Genomic DNA, 19,904 nt, shown 5'->3' with positions numbered 1-19,904 from the left:
ATCGAAAGCAAGCTGCCAATTTTTTAGCCTCAGGAGTTAGACATTAGAGCAATTAAATGACGTAGAATGATATAATAATACTTATTAAATAAATAAATAAATACAATTGATAGAAAAATTTCCCTGTAAGCGTTGCTAAACAAAACTTCAAAGTGCAAGTAGAATATGTAGCATTAGATTAATCGTCAAAATTTAAATGAACATAGTATGTAAAACTATTTTCATGTAATAATAATGCTGTTATAGATATGCTGATAAAATATATGCAATATGAAATATTTAGGACAGAAGAAAATTAAAGCGCATTATCTTCAAACATGAATTGTTGCCTGGTAATAACAACTTGAATTAAAGACTAATATATGCTGAATGTCATGGTACCGTTTAGAACTCACACGATCAAGAATACATAAGTTAAATTGAGGAATATGACAAATTTAAAACTAATAACAATTTTGTTTTTAATGTATCCAGATTTTCTAGTTTGATACTAGTCTTACTTTGGATATTAAGTGTACAATGTACGTATAATATATTATGGCTTAATTCTACTTCATTTAATGATCACTTCTATACCATCAAAATATTTTATCGAACATTGTGCCTAATAATTGTAAATTCATTAACCAATTTCTCCAAACACTAAAATACAATATTAAACCATATTTGGGAAACTGTATTATCATTTTAGGAATCACGTGTGCCTAGAAACTGGAATTGTGCAACATATGTAATCGAAAAGAAATGTAAACTGGGAGCTCATGTGTTCATTTTAAGTTTTTGTGAATCCTGATGAAACTGTGTAATTTTTTACAAATAAAGCTAGTCTCTTAAAAAAGAATAAATAAGAAATATTAAAAACTGTGTAACATTTATTAAAGCACAATTGCATTCGGCTTTAATTACACTGTGTATTTCTATGGTTGAAACTGGGCTTCTTAAAAATCATGGAAATTTTATAAAAAATTCTTCCAATAAATTTTTTTATAACCACAAAGTAAACTTCCTTTGTTACTATTTTAACAGAATATTTGCATGATAATGATTAAAAAAGAAAAATGAGGTATATTATGAGATTTTTTCAGGTTCCAAAATACCTTGGAAAACGCAATATGTGTAAACGAAGTATAACCAATATCCATGAAATTTTCAGCATGAATATAATTTATTCGAGTCAATAGAACACATTTTTTAAATTTTCAATACAGGCTCAGATAAGAAAGCTGAGAAAACTAACTTTTACTATTTCTTTTGCGATTCCGACCAATTCAAATTTTGTACACCTCGTCTAATAAACTAATCCTTCTAACTTCTCAAAAACACTAAAGTTATTCGGACTAATTTAAAAAAAGTTATGCTGTTCCAAATAGTGTGTAATCAGTTTTGCTCTTTACTGTATATATAATATATGTACATGTATTGTTGTGTAAATATGTTAATTTATTTCCAAAACATATCTACATATATGTACGTATTTGGTCGGAATTTAAATTTGAATTTGTCACGTGACGTTTGAATATTTTTAGCGCGCGGTTGATAGAATCGCAAAAGCGCAAGATCGAGCAATAGGAGATATGTCGAGTATGAAGATATTCGTTAATCGCATGGTGGGGAAAGGGAGTGACGAGCGACTACGAATTACAATTAGCGACACAACAGATGAAAGCGTGACGTGAATACGTCGGCTTGCCATACCGCGTCGAGATAATGTCGTTCGAGAAGAGAAACGTTGTCCGTTTGTAAAGGCAGGGTACACGGAACGCCCCGTAAATTAATTCGGGCTCTGTTTATTTGTGTAGTTGCCAGAAAATGGAAGCGGACTATCAACCAACGCTCAGCCCAACGCGAACTTTGACAGGTGAGTGTTCTGTGATCTGTCGAGTTTGTTGACGCTGCCCAAGGTGTCAAATAAACGTCACGTCAAATGCTTATTCTCTTAGAAATGATCATTGTTAAATATTCATCTGGTAATCGACACAGATCTTTTTTTTTGTGTGTTCGTTCTAGCGACAGAACGTATCACGATGGACCTCGGTCTGCTATGTGGACACGCACATCGATAAGAGATGAATAATTTCGCGTTTTGAGACGATAGTGCGTATCGCTAAATCGGTGACCGACCATATATCTTGACACAATCCTGTCGCCTGGTTTCAATGTATACGCGTATTGGTAGAGAATTTATTTTTAATGGTTCACGAATCCATGGTGGTTTGTAAACATCGACGAAACCCAATAAAATGTTTATTGGAGATCGTATGCCGTGTAATGCGATCGGGAAAATGATATATAACGTGAAACCGCGAGATGTATACAAGACATCAATTTGTTATGATACCTCTTATGCAAAACGGGTTTTCTTATAATTTTTTTGTTTTAATAACTGCTTGCTAATTTTTAACTAACTGCTTATAAGACAAGACCATTGGTCAAACAAAGAACTACATTGGTCAGTGTAATGATCTCCGATTCATTGATGCATATTTGGTATAGAGAATAATGCGCATCCTTTTGTTTTTGTAATAGCAATAGCTAATGACGTCGAAGATCCATACCCAAGTTTGTCAGACTACCATGATTATGAGCCCAACCTGGAGTTTGACGACACCGAGTTACAGACTACTTCAAATAATGGTAAGGTATTTCAATTGAAATAATAATACCAATTTTTGATAAATCTAAATTAAATGCATTACCATTTCCATAGAATCATGGAACTTTTGTTACTTGTAAATATATTCCGTAATTGTCATAGAATATAATGAAAATAATCATTTTATAGGTGTACAACTTTTAGAAGAAAAATTGGATTTGATTAGCAGTAGTGCCGGTACCAGGATTGATTATCTGGAGAGTCCAGTGAGCGATGGGACGATCGAAGAGAACTTTGAAGAAGCTTTGGTAGATGCTCCAGTTATCGAATCCGGTGTGTGACCTTTTATCTTCTGTTAGTAGCCACTAAATGTCATGGCATTTGAGGCATAGCAGGTGAATTATGTAGACCATTGTACAGTTTATTCATTGCATGGTATAACAATGCACAGAAGCGAAAGTTATGCGACGTTCGTTAGTCTAATCAAATTATATTGGGTATCTATATTGTAACAAAATTCAAAGGAAAAAGAGAATTAATATCAAACCATTTTCTGAATATAATTTTTTATGATGAGTAGCGGAGGACCTTGCTGCATTGGATGGTGATCTTGCGGACGAAGAAGATTATATTGATATATCGAGATACGGTATTGTAGAAGTGGTTGGCGATGACAGTGCTGGTCGCAAAGTAATAGTTGTATCCGCATGTAAGTTACCTCCTGTTGGAAAAGAAGCATTTAATCACGCCAAGCTCCTCAGGTTTGATTATTTTTATTTTAATGTTCTCAAAGATTATCCATTGCTATGATAGATATGTAACAACATATTTATGTAACAGGTATCTTACACATACTTTAGACACATTCGTGGAACAAGACTATAGCCTCGTTTATTTCCACTATGGTCTCACTTCGAAAAATAAACCACCATTATCCTGGTTATGGCAAGCATATAAAGCATTCGATAGAAAGTATAAAAAGAATTTAAAAGCTTTATATCTAGTACATCCAACCAATTTCATCAGGATCGTATGGCAAATATTTAAGCCAGCTATTAGGTAACTGCTTGTTTTATTTTCGGATATTAAATACCTCCCCGCATCGCTGCCTTAAGCTTGTTCTATTTTATCGTTAATAATTGTCATTCTTATTATTTTAGTGCGAAATTTGGTCGGAAAATGATGTATGTTAATTACTTAGAAGAACTGGCACAATATATTAACCTCGATCAACTTATTATACCTCCTCAAGTAATAGAGTAAGCAGTTTTTCCATGATTATAAAACATTGGCTCGTCTTGTTTTGATAATTTACTAGCTGTTTTTATTCATTATAGACACAATGAACAGCTAATGTTAAAGAACAAAAAGAATTTGCCCACAAGTCCACCTCAGAGTACGGTAACAACTCCAGTTGGTACCACTCAATTTGGAGCAAGTCTCCATTTCATAAAGGAAAACAACGATGGGGATCCCATACCGCCAATAGTGCGGCAGTGTGTTGAATTTCTCGATACTCCTGACGGTAGTACTAATTAGCTAATCATATGTAAGCATATTACCATTAATAATGTGTAATAATAATGTTGATATCGTACTCTTACAGCGTTAGAAACAGAAGGAATTTTTAGACGATCGGCTAATGTAGCAGTAGTTAAAGAACTCCAGAGTCGTTGCAACCAAGGGTTACCTGTCGATTTTCATGGGGATCCACATATAGCAGCAGTTCTTCTCAAAACGTTTCTACGTGAACTAGATGAACCACTTATGACATATGAATTGTACGATGAAATCACACAATTTCAGAGTATGTCTTTTCTTTTTTGCTACATTTACACTGTTTGTAGCTTATAGAAATCTTGTGTAAATACATAAAATATTTCTATTTCAGCTCTATCGAAAGATGAACGTCCAAGAAAAGTAACAACATTGATACTTGAGAAACTCCCAGAGGATAACTATCAAGTTTTAAAATATATTGTACGGTTTTTATCAAGGGTAAGATAATGTTACATTTTAGCATTTATATTCGCTCGTTTTTCTGTTATAAACAACAATTGGTGGTAAAACATACTGTTCCAACAGGTAATGGATAGATGCGATTTAAACAAAATGACATCCAGTAATCTTGCTGTGGTATTTGGTCCAAATCTTGTCAGAGCACCACCATCACGTGGAATGTCACTCTCAGCAATAGGTCCTATTAACCAATTCATAGATTTTCTATTCATTCATCAAGATACGATATTTGTTATTTAAAAAGATTCTAGAAGCAAATTTTGGAGGCCTAATTTGAAACGAAATTAGTACTTTATGTATGTTATAGAAGAGAAATCCTACAAAGTTTGCTGCCAAGTTTGATATTGTATAAACTAACACAAACTAACTTCGAAGGAAAATTTTATAGGGTTTTTAATGGAAGGTTCGACAAGTATTTGAGATCTTCATCCTAGAGTATAAAAGAAGGAACAAAGGAATCTTATGTATCAGTTTTAACTCTTCGAAGTCATATCAAACTTGTTGAAACTTGAAGAACGAACATAACAAATCATGTATAATATTCATATTTAATTATAACATCCGTACTTCGTTGATTAAAATATTTTTATATTTGAATATACAAACAGAGAAATATTTGCATACCTACTAATGTCACAAATAGCGCTTAGTTATACAATCTGCACAAGATTTTTTAATGAATTGGTACGATAATTTCCGAATAAACAATACTGATTATTGAAATAATGTAGGGAGACATCCGAGTACTAGATGGAAAACGTTTAAACGTACATGGAAATTAATGGTATACCAAAGATACATGCAAATCTCAAACAATTATGATAAAAGTTAGAATTAGTACAATATAGTAAAAATCCAAGGAGTACGGCAATCTACAGGATGCCTTGATCGCATAATTTTATTAATTTATAAGGGAAGTGAATATGACAAGATTTGTAGAAATTATAATTATTTAAGGTTTAATTATATCTTGTTATAGTTGAATAATATAGCCAAAGCAAAATATAACGAATTAGTCAGTGTCGATAGCATATGGCAGGCATCCTTTGTATTGAAATTTTGTACATACGTACAAAAATTGATAGTAATGTAAAATTTTAGTCGAATTAAATTAGATTGTCTTTTTAATTATAGAAATACGAGAAACGATGAGTTTTTGAAAGGATTGCAATACACCAACAAATTGAGTATAAATTGCAATAAAATTTATTACCACATAAATGCAGCAAAATACATTGTTTATGTGATTAGCATGCTTATGTGATGTTTTGATCCATAAGTTTGTACACAATTACAGCTTGTAAAATGACAACTATGGAAATAGAAAGAGAATGATCTATATGATTATTTTCTCGTTCAAAATAATAATGGAAACTAAAAGAAACTGTTATTCATTATTACTTGAACATTAACGATTAGATTAAAAGTAATTGTCAGGGTATTATGTAATGTACTGTTTAGCATATAATACGTCTATTATCATTTTTATGATAAAAGACTTGACTAATCATTTCCATATTTAATACGTATATTTGTACATTTTTCTTAAATAGTCCTGCCATTATGGGTTTCTGGGATAAAATAGAGGCTAATTGCCTAATACAATTCTTTTTGTTATAAAAAAAGACTAACCCAGACCTATATAGAACTGATACAATTTAATTACATTCCTTCTTATTGTTGGTAGAATAAAATTACTGTAATAAAGCATGATTATTTATACAAGGACTAGGATAATTAATATGTTATTAAGTGTATGTTACAGAATTAATAATTTCTTGTCACTTTTCCAATGTTCCAAATTAATTACTTGTTCACAAACGGTCATGGGCAGTCCATCCATAAATTTACATGAAACTAACGATAAAGATTATGTTTAAAAATATTGAATCGTTGCGAAAGATAGTTATGTTGCTACAGTAGATAGATTTGCGGATCTTAAGATCCGCGTATGTACCTGTGATAGAGTAGAATATTTGTCTTTTAGTCTCATGAATGCCGTGCATGTAATTAAATTAAGGTAACTATATTTTCCAGCAGTCTTTTAATTTGTAACTAATTATAGATTAATCGAAATTGTGAACTATAATATAAATGACAATTCTATAAAATAAACTATAAATAACATTCCCAAAAAATAACATCATATTACGCATATGTATATGTTAATTAACTTTTTATTAAAACACAATGGTATTTAAATATACGTACATTTATATGACAGAAATACATACATCTGGTAATTATGATAAATTTTCCAGCTACACGATATACATGAATAACAACGTATTTGATTTACGAGTGAACCGAGGATCTGTTAATGTAATGAAATATTGAAATACATGAAAATCAACTCTCAAAATAGTCAGTATTTCTTATAGTACGCTCAGTTAAATTATTTTTAGGCATCACAATTTATACCTATATTTATCGCTCTATTCAAGGAAATAAAATATTACAAATTTCATGATATACATAGCTTATCAGTCGCTGCCTTCGTAGACTTTGTACAATAATATATTACCAATATTAATATGTACATTATTAAAACTGAGAAGGATCAAGATATTTTTCGCATGATTGACTTCTCAGCAAAAAAACATGTCGAGCGCACTGCAGAATGCCTATAACCAACTGATGGAATTGGAAAAGGATGCAGCCGATGAGAGGGACTTACTAGGGTCGAGCTGCCTAAGAGAACTAGAGAAGTGGCCGTCTATTGAACTTCCATTGGGCTCAAATTACTGATCATGGGTACTCCCATGGTTTGACCTTGCAAGAAAATCGATTTCTGGCCATCGTTTTCGTAGAACCATAATTGCACAAGTCCAGAATGATGGTTTATAGTGTATGGCATGCAGAGTGGGCTCGACAAAGCTCCTCTTTCCGAGGCAGTCTGTACAAAAATATCATAATACATCTTTTTGCATTGCACCAATGCAATTAAAAAAATTCATTAAAGCAATTTTATAATCATTGTATGATCATTTTATAAAACTATAAAAAGAATTTGAAAAAATATTACAGCAGCCTGCAAAACGATTACATGTTTTATATATACATACAATATGATTAGAATTATAAACCATCACATCTGAAATTAAGATGCTTGTGAAGAGCCACCGCAACAGGAACTCTTAACTGGCTCTGTTTCTTCAGCCTCGTCTTCTACTACAACAACATTGCGTCGTGTACTACTTGTCCTTGTTAGTGTTGACTTTTGTTCTACTTCATCTGCATGCTGTATCATTCGTCTTGTCAAGTCCAAAAACATTTCTTCTATATTTTGATTTAATTTCGCGGAAGTGTGAAAATGCATAGCTCCTACTTGTTTAGCATACCTAACGTTACACAAATTTTATATTATCATCGTAAACTTGTCAAATCCACCCATTAAATTACAATATATCTTTTAGAACAGGAAAAAACTTACTCTTCAGCTTCTTCTATAGCAACACTTCTATCTTTTTCTAAATCCATTTTATTTCCTGCTATTGCTAATGAAATTTCACTGCCCAACATTTTTTTAAGTTCTTTAACCCAATTCTTCACCTGCAAAGCAAGCAACAGTTGAAAGTGTACAAAAATATGTTTTCTCTTCGAGCATACTTTTTGAAAGGTGTCCTCATCCGTGATATCATAAACTAAAATGGCACCGTTAGACATTCTATAATAAATCGGTCCAAGTGCATGAAACTTTTCTTGACCTGCTGTGTCCCATATCGCCAAGTTTACCTTCTTTCCATTTATAGTCAATTTCTTGTTTAAAAATGAGGCCTGCAAGCCAACAATTACAATACGTCAAAGTACATATGACAAATGTCCACATACAAATAAGTTTAAAGGATAGGTAAAGGAAGAATCGTGAAATAATTAATGAAAGTATTATTCGTAACCTGTAATGTGCTGATATGTCTATCATTGAATTTATCTTCGACATATCGTAGTGCAACAGAAGTTTTCCCGACGCATCCTTCGCCAAGTAAAACCACTTTAAAATTGTAATCGTTACCAGTGGTGCTAATTAAACTGGCCATAATTTACAACTAACTAATTTCTATATTTAGCAAATAATGTAACAAATTTGAGTTGTCACGGAGTTGTCACAGAACGTATGTAGTTAATTTTTTATTTCTGCCGAATAAGGTTAAAATGAAACAATCAGCTGTTTTCATTTCAATGACCACTGAGCAAACAAAAAGCAAAAACATCTATGTACTTTCGTGATTCGACGGGAACGCCGATAGATGGCAAATCACTTGATCGGTATTCCTGCCATGAAGTTCAAAATATTGTACTGAATATTCAGCAGGAAATTTGTATTAACAGAATAAAGACTGTTCCACACTCAGTGGTTGTGCATTAACGCGATTCAATCGAATTTTATCGTGCGTATTATTGTACAATGAGCGACATTTTTCTCCTACGAGTTGCATTTCGTTGCATTTAAAAAACCTGTATTCAGGCATTTTTTTTACTATGTTCGTTACTCGTGAAGATGGCGCTGCATTCCCTGTTGCCAAGCTGCCGCAATAATCTTTTAATTATTCTGATAGAAGAAATTTTCCTACGAATTCCGCAAACATTGTTGTTTTCTTATGGATTTACAAGCCGAATTTTGATCAAGATAACTGGTTCAATTGCATTTGTATCTTAAAAATTGAATTATTACTGTTTCAGTACCCTGGTGGTATTCTAGCGAACTGACGTCCGACAAAAATTAAATCCTCCACCGGAAGTCAAGTTTTCATTATTCAAGATAAACTTGTATATTGAACGCAGTATATCGTCAAAATAAACGAAATACATTGTACAAAAATTTATTTGCACAGAAAATATACATGTCGAGCGCCAAGAAATGTAACAACGCTATAAAATAACATTTTCTATTTCGACAGTAACAAACGCTCGGTTGACTAGCGTATAGAAGAGAGCCAGCGCCGTGAGTCTGCGCAAAAGAGTTCTCAAATCTGGCCGTCACCTGTATTGAAAAGGTAAGCGAATCTTCTGTCATTAATCTTAACATCTTAATGTGAATTTGTAGAGCACGTGTCGCAAAAATCTGATATATTGATAACCTGACGCGTCGTCGATAACCTCGCGGATTGTCATGCGAAATTACTCGTGCGTTCTGAATAAATATGTTCCGAGATGTCAGCGTCTTCGGCACTATGACGAAAATCTGCCAGGCTACTGTTGCATTAACGCTAATACATTTGACATTTATTTCTCGTTTCGTCCGTCTCGTTTGTTGTTCTCTTAATCGGTCGTTACTGCGGGCCAGTGTAATTGCGAAAATGTTCGTAGTTTATGTCAAGTGCGACAAGAAACTTTCACCAGATTGTCGTAGGTACCCGCGCGTACCTTCACGAATTTTTCATTGTCGGCACTGGTCGGTTGCATCGATAGGACCTCGAATAATCCACAGAAAAGATCGTTCGTGGATCACCGTAAGAATCGAACGATCGTTCGGTGTTATTCGTCGTACGGATAGACGATAATTCCCGCGTTTTTACCTGCGTGGTGTTCCACTTGGCAAGTGGACTTGTTTGTTTGTGCGTGCCGTATCATCTGTCATGGCGTGCCCGCTTGTGGCGGGTATCGTGTCGCTGACTTTTCCCCTTGTTGTTCGCTCAAGGTTCATGTCAGTCTTTATTGTCACATAGATTGTTCGAGAGGGATCGTTCGAATAATTTTTGGACAATCGATCAACGTTAATGTTGCATTTATCCGATCTTTCGGATCGACATACTGCCAGTTGATCGAGACGGGGTTGGTTAGGTCGGAGGGAAGGGAAAGAGCCGACCATGGCGGCGACCGTACTGTGCCACGCGCCATGTCGGTCTCTTGCTCGCGCACGTCCTTCGTTCGGTGCACCACGTTCGTCCGTAGATTTCTTTTTTTGTCTCTGTTCGTGAAAATGGCACACGACTTGTCACCAATGATCTTCGGTAGGGGCCCAACGTGTTTGGAAAAGGGAGCCTCACGCTCGCATTCAATCTCATATGCTCTCGAAATTGATGGCATTTTTCACCTCTGAACCGAATAAAAACAGCCCGAAACATTTTTTCCCGGGATTCCGAAACTTTTCGGTGTTACTTCTGCTTTAGCTCGATGCTATTCGAAATATTTTCTTTTTTCAAATTGAATTTTAATTTTTGTATATCCACTACGACTCCAAATATCGAGATGTATTAAAAGCTATTATCAGCCGAAACAGATCGTACAAACGTTACATGACATTTATTACTACAGTCGGAGAAATTATTTAATCACGCCCGACATCGCTCACAATTGCCTGTTAATATTCATGATATGTAAATTTTATTTCTAAAAATGTAAAATCATTTTTCAAGGTTGTATATCACAGTGGTAGAGAATCGTGTCTTGATATTTTTATTTCCACCAAAATACCGGAACCTGTTTTATCATAATGTAGGTCATCTCGATCAGATACTTGCGACATCGTTAAACATCGCCCGAATGAAATCGAAGTCTCTCGGTCCGAAGTAACTTTATCGCCGGTGAGAATCTTGCTAATTGTTCACGAGGTACGTAAATAATTAACCGGAACGCGCGGTAATCCGTTGAACAACTCGTAGAATCGGGTGACACGTATTTACATGGGGGTGGTGTGTACCGTCTTCTATTTTTAAAACGGCAGAGCAACTGTAAAAGTGAGAAGGAAAGTTGAACTACCGAGTTATCATGTCAGGGACACGTCGTTTCGGCTCGATGCAATTTTTCTCTGTCCGTTCTTCCCTTAAAGCGAGAGTTGCATTTCGATACTTATTATTCCAAACAACAGAAGAATAATGTGAAAACATCTCAACGATGCACTCTAACTGTTTTTCTAAATTTTATCTCGTTACAAACATGTACATGTACGATAATGTTAATCTTTACAATGATAAACGGATTAAATTTATGCGAACATCGACAATGTTTAAATTGAAATTGTGTACAATGCATCCGATAGCGTTGCGATTGTAGCGAGCTTCTTATTAATTGGTCAGCAGATTTTTATTGTAGCTTTTCTTTTTTTTTTTTGTTTGATTGATACGAAAGCGGTACAGTTGCGTTAGCAAAATACGAATAACTATTTAATATCCGCGCAGCGGGGTCAGAGATCTGAGTCGTATCGGGATGAAGAAGCAACCGATCAACAAACCACGTGGCAACATCGCTATAACCCTCCTCTTTTTTCCCCCCTTCCTGTTGTCTGATGTTCCTTACATCGTCTGCCTTCTCCCTCCCCTCATGCTCATCGACTGCAACGAGGCGAAAGCACATTTACATTTTTTCGCGTATAGGTGCGTTGCAACATTCTTGCTTTGTGGTTTCAACTACCGATGGCGCCACTCCCAGAATCACTGAAAAAATGTGTCGTGTGCGTCGAGACCGAGAAAGACTTTAATATGCAGGGCTGTGCATACTCGTGACGCAAGGATCTAAATTGCATTTATCCTTTTTGACAAACTCGCCTACTCTTTCTCAATGCATTCGTCGAAAAGGGTTTTCATCAAAGTTGATACATCAACTATTTTGCCTAAATTTTCTTATTTACAAATTGATCGAAAAGTCAGATTTATTTTTGGTTGTGAACCCTTTGCACTCGAGTGGTGACTCTGAAGCACCACTAGAAATTATTGTGGCATTATTTCAAAGAAATTACAAAAAATATTACAAAATATTTGTTACATTACAAAATTTCTAATTAATAGATTACTAAACATTTAAATATTATATGTGGTAATCGGATCAGTTTCGTATCAATAAAATGAAAATATTCCAAGACGGAAGAAAAATTTAGTTTTAGAATGAAAATAGCGCTGAGTGCAAAGGGTTAATCGTAAAAAATTCTTTCTAATTGTAAGGTATAGTTGAATGAAACCGTTATTTTGATTGTGGCAAGTTGGAGTGGGGGGTGCAACCATGTACGCGATATCAACACCCGTGCATCCATAGGACGTCAGTTCTATGTTCAGTTTATGCCCGGACGTCTGTAGGACTTTTGCAAGCCTTAAATTTCGTATTTTCTAGGAACGTCAGGATCAAAAGTTCTACAGATGTCCTCGAGACACACATGTTCTAGGAACGTCCATTTGTTATATCTTGCGAACGTTCATGGGACTTCGAACGTTGTTGGAAGTTCGTATGCATGTTCTAGAAACGTCTCTCTCTCTCGAAAGCCCGGCTGTAAGAATCGGAAAGAAACCATCACGAACCTAAAAAAATGTAGTCTGGAGCCAGCCACAGGATCTCATAGCATTTATATTTTATTTCATATTAAAGTTATACTGATTTTATATCAATACGAAACGTTTCGTATACGTCTTCGAAGAGGTTAGGTTGTTAAAAGTTCTGTGAACGTCCAGGGAACGTTACTTTCGGACGTTCGAGAAACGTTTCTGAGGATGTCGACACAGGACGTTTCATTTTGTAAATGGGAGCTACCTACGACATTTACAGAACGTAACGAGGACGTATAAGGGGCATATGGACCTTATCGGGATGTCCCCAGAACGTCCGGCACGGACGTACCATAAGCCGTCTCTGTGCTATTCGGGACGTTCGGATCATTGAAAATGCTGTTACGCTCCTGGATAAAATCATCCTTGAGAAAGACAAGGACGGATGAGGTACTATACAGAGTAAATTCGGAATATCGAAGGAAAACTGGTTTGCCTCCGCGCGTTGCACCTACTCCGACATGTGTATCTCGATCGAATAACCGTCTCGCGCCGGTACACATATATTCATTCCTCTTAGCGACCAACGAACTTGTCGAAGTCAACACACGCCCCTCTAGATTGCAAATTTTCATTGGCCGTGGTCCGCGGATCTGTTCTGTGACGTCACTGACCTGCTTTTCAAATTTACTCGAAACAAAAAGAACCATAGGAGAAAAGAGCGAATAATTGAAGAGCTCGGGGCAACAAACGGGTTATATCATGAGACGTTTGCGACTGTTTGTTGCCCCGAATGAGATGAAATTTTCCCAAAAATTTATTGTTATTCCTATAGATACGTTCAGAGCAAGAAACGGTTAACTTAGAAAACAACGATATATTTATTTTATTGAACAGAATTTTGTATTTTATTTAACACAATTTCATAACTAGATATTTTTTTACAAGAATTTATATTTATTACTATCACAGCCCCACGATTCAGTTTTCGTCACAAATCTTAACGTATCGATGATATGTATTTAGTAGTAATACCATTGAATACATTTTATTGCATAATGCAATACTTAATAATTACTTTGGCGCTGTTATCAACATGTTCACGGTCGTTTTCCGTTTTTCACGAACGGAGTCCGATCGTTTCTGCGTGCTCTACTCGTATGACTATCTTTTATTTGGCGCGAATATCGAATGTCACCTTGTAGGTGACTGTTTGTTGCCCCGAATGTTTACAGTCGCTCTGACTGTTTGTTGCTCCGAACGATTAGAAAATCCAAGTGGGCAGCCACGTCTAAATCGAGCCGACCGTTTGTTGCCCTGAGCTTTTCGATTGTAACAGACATCGAAAATTCGCTCGATCGTTTGCGAAACACAAGTCACACTGACGGACTTGACCATTGTTTTTGAGGATGAGATTGTAAAAACGACGCCGGATCTCTCTATGTTTCGATTACGCTTCCGGTATCGCTCGAGGTACAAAATTAACGCATACACATACACGCGCGCTTCTTAGACGAGGTATGGGCTTAATTGTTTTAATTCGTAATTCTAAAAATTAATCAGAGGAAGGGACACGACATTTTAATAAACCCGTTGCTTCGTCGTATTAGTCGCGTACTGCACTTTGTTGTGATTTCACGCCTCCCTATTTTTAGACTCCCGTTGTGTCGGCGGACAGCATAATTTCCTATTCCTTCTCTTCTTTTGACATCGGAAACAATCTTATTTGACTAACATCATAATCGTGATTCCTTCTTTCGTGCAGTGGCGGATTTGGGTGGAGGGGGCTATAAGAGCTGTGCCCAGGACGGCAAAATCCAGTGGCGGAAAATGTTTGGAAAAATATCAAAGGCACAAGAAAATGTTAACACGTTAAACGCCGCGCCGCACAGTGGTACCAAATGGCCAAAAAGCGGCAAAAAATCTGTAAAAACGAAACTATCCAACGAATTTGTTTGAAAATTTGTGGAGAGATTGCCACAGGTACAACGCTTATTTGGCAAAAAAATTTCGTAAAAAGTTGTTAACATTTTTCTATTCCTCCATAAATAAAAAATGAGCGTAACGCAAAGGGGCTTCGGGGTAGTCCATATTACTTAATGTTAAACAACTTTTTTTGGAACATTTTTTTTGCCAGTTAATAGTTGAAGCCATTTGCAATAACCCATATGATTTATAGATCCCTAAGTATTCAATTATATGCGGAGTAATTACATAACTATCGCACTGAAAACTGATAAATTCCCAGGAGCGAAGAAATGGTTATTTACCATGCGTATATCTCCTTGAAAAAATTTTTTTTCAAAAATCTGACTTTGGCACATCATGCACGCACTATTAGGCTATACAAAAATAATAGGGTAATAGTAATGATTTTGTGCTTTGTTTCATTGATAAATCTATGGGGAGAAAGCTTAAAAGGGAGTGAACGAGGGATTAGGTGTGGAGGTAGCCCCTAGGCGGCAGAAGTATAAATCCGCCACTGCTTTCGTGTATTTATTCATTGATAAGTCGCTACTCGAAAAAACGCTTTTATACATTATGTACAATATTATGGAACTCGTTGCGGTTGATGTAGGTCATTCACACACGCGAAATCAATGTTTACCAGGCATAAAATGTCACTGTATGTAATTACAAATAACATTGAAATGACTAATACGTTGAATCGTGAAACAACACGATCGTTTTACTTTTTAATTATAAAGAGAGAACAGCATTAATAAATATTCTGGAGAGAAGGGTACTTGTACTGGATAAAAACGAAGAGAAAAGAAAAAAAACATGAAACTATAACGAAACTTGTAATTGTCGAACGTGTTGCATACGTTTAACATTTAACGCGAATAAAAGAAGCAGTCAACGTGCAACATGATATTACAAGTGACAAAGTTATTGTGGTGGTTCTTTGTAGAAAGAAGCGTTTGGGAGAAGTGTCGATTTCCTTCAGCACATTGTTTTTCTTTGCAGTTTTATCGTGTAATATAAGTGGGGATTCGTGAGATTATGGACGCCCCCTAGTAGTAACGCGTGTGTCACGGCGCGTAGCGTCTTGCACGTATACACTGTCAAGCCGAAATCGCGGTGTTAGTTACTGAACTGGCAACGAATCAATGTAAACAAGTATAATAAAGATGGTGATGATCTACGATTTTCTCGTCGTGATAAATTGTCGCGAATGAATTTTATACACGATTTTATGCATACCGTACGGACAGAACGAAGCTAATTTCGACTACGGTCGCACGATCATCGAAACATGCTGTATTCTATAAAGGTACATTTACTTTCAGGACGCGTTCTTCACGTACGGTTAAATATTCCTTTTTTTTATATATCCTTGTACCTATATGAAATTCTTCTTTGTAGGTAATTACTTACAATTATAAATGTAAATCGATTGTAAATTCTCGACGATATTGGAGTGAATTCAGTTGGAATAAACTTTTATTGGTTTTATTATGAATTTCTTATCATGTGATATACTTTGTTTATGTAAGGTTTTATACAAAATTTTAATCAGATACTTTTGTACCGGCATTGGAAATAATATTTAATGATTTTTGCTTTTTTACAGGAACAGCGTCAAAATAACTTGCAAAATGTTTAGTTTTCACAAGCCAAAGGTGTATCGATCTAGTACCGGGTGTTGCATTTGTAAAGCCAAGTCTAGCAGGTACATTATAAGATAATTTCTAATGATACAATAATCGAGCGTTGCTTTGAGAATCTAAGCGTATAACCAAGAATATTTTTCTGTTCGCGTAGCTCACGGTTCACAGACAGTAAAAAGTACGAGGACGATTTTATGGAATGTTTCCAGCTTGAGGAAAGGCGCACTGGAGAAATTTGTAATGCATGTGTACTCTTAGTCAAAAGGTGGAAGAAATTACCAGCGGGAAATAATCGCAATTGGAGACACGTAAGTTCTGATAAATTGATTATTATTGATTTTATTTCTTCTCTAGCTATATATTCTTACTTAAAAATGAAATGTTTATTTGTTACAGGTTGTCGATGCACGTGCAGGACCTGGCATAAAGTCATTAACAAAATTTAAATCAAAAAATAAAAAGAAGATAAAAGATATACCAGAGAAATTTGAAAAGATAATGAAGAAGAAACATATCTATTTGAAAACTGACAGAGATCGTGAACAAAGTCCAGCAATGAGCGATGATTTAACAGGTTGGTAATAATTAGACTGCGCATTTTATAACATTAATAAAGTTCTACTTCTTAAAAATAATATTGAAATGTTGTTCATAGAAGACTATTTGAACGGAAACGGCAGTAAAGGCTCGAGTCGCGCCGGTAGTCCTGTAGGTAGCGACGATATTCCAGTGACTGAAAAACAATTAGACATGCAGGATATTTCCGAATCAAAGGATGATTTAACTGTTAATGGATTTATTGATTTGTCGTATTTCAAAAGGTAAATTAACTAACTCGTATTAACTCGGTCAAATCGTACGAATTAATTGTTCTAAATGTAATATGCATTATTAATAATTTTAGGGAGGTTATTTGTTGTGGAACAATATTCAAGGGTCCGTACGGGGAAGTAATAGTGGATCCTTCTCTAATAAAACCTTGCATCGGTTGTATAGCTAGACAACAACGACAACAACAAGCAAATGCATTAAGTTGCAGTCCTGCGCATAGTTCTGCATCAGCCAGTCCTGTCCACAGTTCTGCGTCTGCTAGTCCTGCCCATAGTGTAGAGTCTGGTACAGAGACCACAGTCTCTAAACAGACAAGTAAGACGTTTAGTGACTCGTCATCAGATTCTGGCTACGATGAATCTTCCAACCAAGGAGTCGGAGAAAGTAAGATTACGAAAATTATACAAAGCACGAGTGCTACCGTAAAATCAGCGGTCAAGATACAACAACCGTTGAAGAGTGTTCAACTGAAAGCTATACCAGTATCGGAAACTGTCAGGTTAAAGACAGACGTGCCAATTAAATTGGTACCTATTAAGCAGATCGATCAACTGTCCTGTAAGCCATTGTCATTAGTTTCTTCTACCAACGTTACTTTAAGCAGTAGTACTTCACACTCCATTGTTACCGTCCCAAGTAATCCGCTCGTCGATTTTGCCATGCACGCAGCCTCTTCAAGGCAATCAGTTTCTAATTAATGTCAGTCTCTCATAGAATTTTAATTTATTTTTTTTTTTCTTACGCATAGTTAGACGTATGCTGTAATGCAAAATTGTGTGTTAAATATGCTACCATTTACTATCCCAGATTACAAAGGCTCTGGATGAGAGTGTTTAAGTTTTATCATATCGAGCACAGAGAGTTTATAATGTTATAAATGGTGGGAAAGTGAATTCTTGTGATTAGAAGAACTGTTATAGTGTACAGTAGATACATAGTGCTCTTGGGATAGGTTGCATAGGATTTTTGTCCTGGATCGTTGGTTGTTGAAAAAGATATATACAAATATATATAAAAATTATATATTATATTGTCTTTATGGGCGTGTGCTCTTTAAGTACGTTTCACGTCTGTTAGATGATTCTTACCAGAGCATAGTTGAGAAAGAGCACAATGTTTCTACTGGGATGCTGTTTGTAGCATAGATAAAAAAAGTACTTATAAACTGCCATGAATATATATAATTGTTAACTCTTTGTGAAATGTTTTCCAGTATGCAGAGAGTTTTCAATTACTTTCTATGTGTAATAATTAGCTACGTACATCAAAATACTGTGATGACATTGTAATGTAACATGAGGTATAAGATTATTATTCGGCAAATGGCAGTTTATGGTATCTTTGTTCTAAGCATTAGTCGAAGTAACTGTAGCGAGTGTAACAAAAGGTTTCTTATCCATAGCTTTTCGTTTTCTGGGCTTTACCTAAAATTGCAATCGTAAATGTGAATATATGTATAGAAGTTCCAAGATGCCAATCATTTTTTCAAACATTTGGGTCCAAAAATTAAGAGAGAAAAAAAAAGAAGAAGAACGAATTCACTTAGGGTCACGATAGCTACATTGTACCAGATGCATTTGAAAAATATGATTCATGCAAAGGTCCATGACGTTAAAGATAAGTAATTCAACTTAAGGAACGAATGTGTTCGGGTACTGTAAATCCTGACCCATTAATAGCAATAATACGAAGGGTAACTTTTGTAATAAATTAAACGACGTCTGTTGAATAGCATCATATCAGTATGATGATATATTTAGGCAGTATTACTAGAGAGTGAAATTGAACGAGAATAAGGCAATCAGATTGGCAAACTGGACCAGTAAAATTTGTTATAATATTTCAGGGTTACTGTATAATTAATGTAAAAATGAAATGAATGAACAGCAGATAATTGACCTACGGAAATAAGTATAATAATGGTAAATAAGTGAAAACTGTTAGTTCCTAGTTTTCAGAGATGGGCACACGATCGAACAAAAGCACATAAAAGTACCTGTTGAAAACTAATTAACTGTGATCATTGGATTATTCAGATTTTTCAAATACGTTTTCTTTTTCTTCTCATTTCACGGTCACCATTCGTACGACACACGCACAAAAATTATCCAAATTTGAATACAGTGTATTTTTTACGATGGAACCCAGGAGTAATCGCAACAAACAAGTTTTTTAAGACTACATTACATGTAAGATGCACCTGAAGCAAGATATAAACTCGATCCTATTAAAAGCTAACATCCATAACAGTTGTAAACATACAGTTAACATAATAACTTTAACGATAACGCCAAAGATACGAGAGAGATAGACATTATTTTATAGCAACGACAAATCATTTGGTCGATAATGCAAATTTTTATGAAAGCGTTATATTTGACTGCGGAATTGAAACGAGAAAATCTTAGCATTTAAAACAAGAAAAAATAAGAGTAATAGTAATAAAAGATTTAAGAGTAATCTACTTCTGGGACATTGGCAATCTTCGCAATGAACTCTTAACTGACAGAAAAAGTTCGTTTACGTTATAGAGTACTGTGTTTGCTGCCCATCTGGCTTAAGCTCATTGACAATCGTTACGTAACAAGGAAACGATAACAGTTTTTCATATGAAATCAAACATCGAAACTACAATTTGTCGAAGGACAATGTTGA

The 19,904-nt window shown here is 35.2% G+C and overlaps 3 protein-coding genes across 5 annotated transcripts; 2 read left to right on the top strand and 1 right to left on the bottom strand.

Moving 5' to 3' along the window:
* The first annotated feature begins 1,609 nt into the window (after positions 1-1,609).
* Positions 1,610-6,974, top strand: Rhogap68f (Rho GTPase activating protein at 68F). The gene is made up of 10 exons (XM_076801690.1): positions 1,610-1,858; positions 2,527-2,634; positions 2,783-2,926; positions 3,174-3,354; positions 3,434-3,652; positions 3,754-3,852; positions 3,931-4,118; positions 4,200-4,400; positions 4,485-4,591; positions 4,679-6,974. Exons 1-10 carry the CDS (start codon positions 1,810-1,812, stop codon positions 4,850-4,852), a joined length of 1,470 nt encoding a protein of 489 aa, XP_076657805.1. The 5' UTR covers positions 1,610-1,809; the 3' UTR covers positions 4,853-6,974.
* On the bottom strand, positions 6,774-8,824 carry Rab21 (RAS oncogene family member Rab21). The gene is made up of 5 exons (XM_076801694.1): positions 8,509-8,824; positions 8,222-8,389; positions 8,046-8,164; positions 7,678-7,953; positions 6,774-7,508 (listed from the first exon to the last, which is right to left on the bottom strand). The coding sequence occupies exons 1-4, from the start codon at positions 8,647-8,649 to the stop codon at positions 7,713-7,715; spliced, it is 669 nt and encodes a 222-aa protein (XP_076657809.1). The 5' UTR covers positions 8,650-8,824; the 3' UTR covers positions 6,774-7,508; positions 7,678-7,712.
* A 732-nt stretch (positions 8,825-9,556) lies between these two features.
* LOC143362252 (uncharacterized) lies at positions 9,557-18,782 on the top strand. Of its 3 annotated transcripts, XM_076802251.1 has the most exons (8): positions 9,573-9,606; positions 15,775-16,081; positions 16,174-16,299; positions 16,382-16,480; positions 16,573-16,726; positions 16,815-16,992; positions 17,074-17,239; positions 17,323-18,782. In XM_076802251.1, coding segments are annotated over exons 3-8 (1,224 nt in total). In that variant the 5' UTR covers positions 9,573-9,606; positions 15,775-16,081; positions 16,174-16,297; the 3' UTR covers positions 17,948-18,782. The 3 variants fall into 3 exon arrangements, with proteins under 3 accessions (XP_076658367.1, XP_076658366.1, XP_076658369.1); XM_076802254.1 differs by lacking the exon at positions 16,174-16,299; XM_076802252.1 differs by lacking the exons at positions 15,775-16,081; positions 16,174-16,299 and having other exon boundaries at positions 9,557-9,606.
* Positions 18,783-19,904: the final 1,122 nt, after the last annotated feature.

Source organism: Halictus rubicundus, chromosome 16, assembly GCF_050948215.1.
Source record: "Halictus rubicundus isolate RS-2024b chromosome 16, iyHalRubi1_principal, whole genome shotgun sequence".
Classification (NCBI taxonomy): domain Eukaryota; kingdom Metazoa; phylum Arthropoda; class Insecta; order Hymenoptera; family Halictidae; genus Halictus; species Halictus rubicundus.
The sequence above is the reverse complement of the archived record's forward strand: the minus strand, read 5'-3'. Positions and strand labels throughout refer to the sequence as shown.

Coding starts and splice junctions, on each gene's coding strand:
- Rhogap68f (XM_076801690.1), top strand. CDS start 1,810: ATGGAAGCGGACTATCAACCAACGCTCAGCCCAACGCGAACTTTGACA. Junction 1,859..2,526: donor CCCAACGCGAACTTTGACAG/GTGAGTGTTCTG, acceptor TTTTTGTAATAG/CAATAGCTAATGACGTCGAA. Junction 4,592..4,678: donor TTGTACGGTTTTTATCAAGG/GTAAGATAATGT, acceptor CTGTTCCAACAG/GTAATGGATAGATGCGATTT.
- Rab21 (XM_076801694.1), bottom strand. CDS start 8,649: ATGGCCAGTTTAATTAGCACCACTGGTAACGATTACAATTTTAAAGTG. Junction 8,390..8,508: donor GACATATCAGCACATTACAG/GTTACGAATAAT, acceptor GTTGGCTTGCAG/GCCTCATTTTTAAACAAGAA. Junction 7,954..8,045: donor GCTATAGAAGAAGCTGAAGA/GTAAGTTTTTTC, acceptor GTGTAACGTTAG/GTATGCTAAACAAGTAGGAG.
- LOC143362252 (XM_076802251.1), top strand. Junction 16,993..17,073: donor AATGAGCGATGATTTAACAG/GTTGGTAATAAT, acceptor TGTTGTTCATAG/AAGACTATTTGAACGGAAAC. Junction 17,240..17,322: donor GATTTGTCGTATTTCAAAAG/GTAAATTAACTA, acceptor TAATAATTTTAG/GGAGGTTATTTGTTGTGGAA.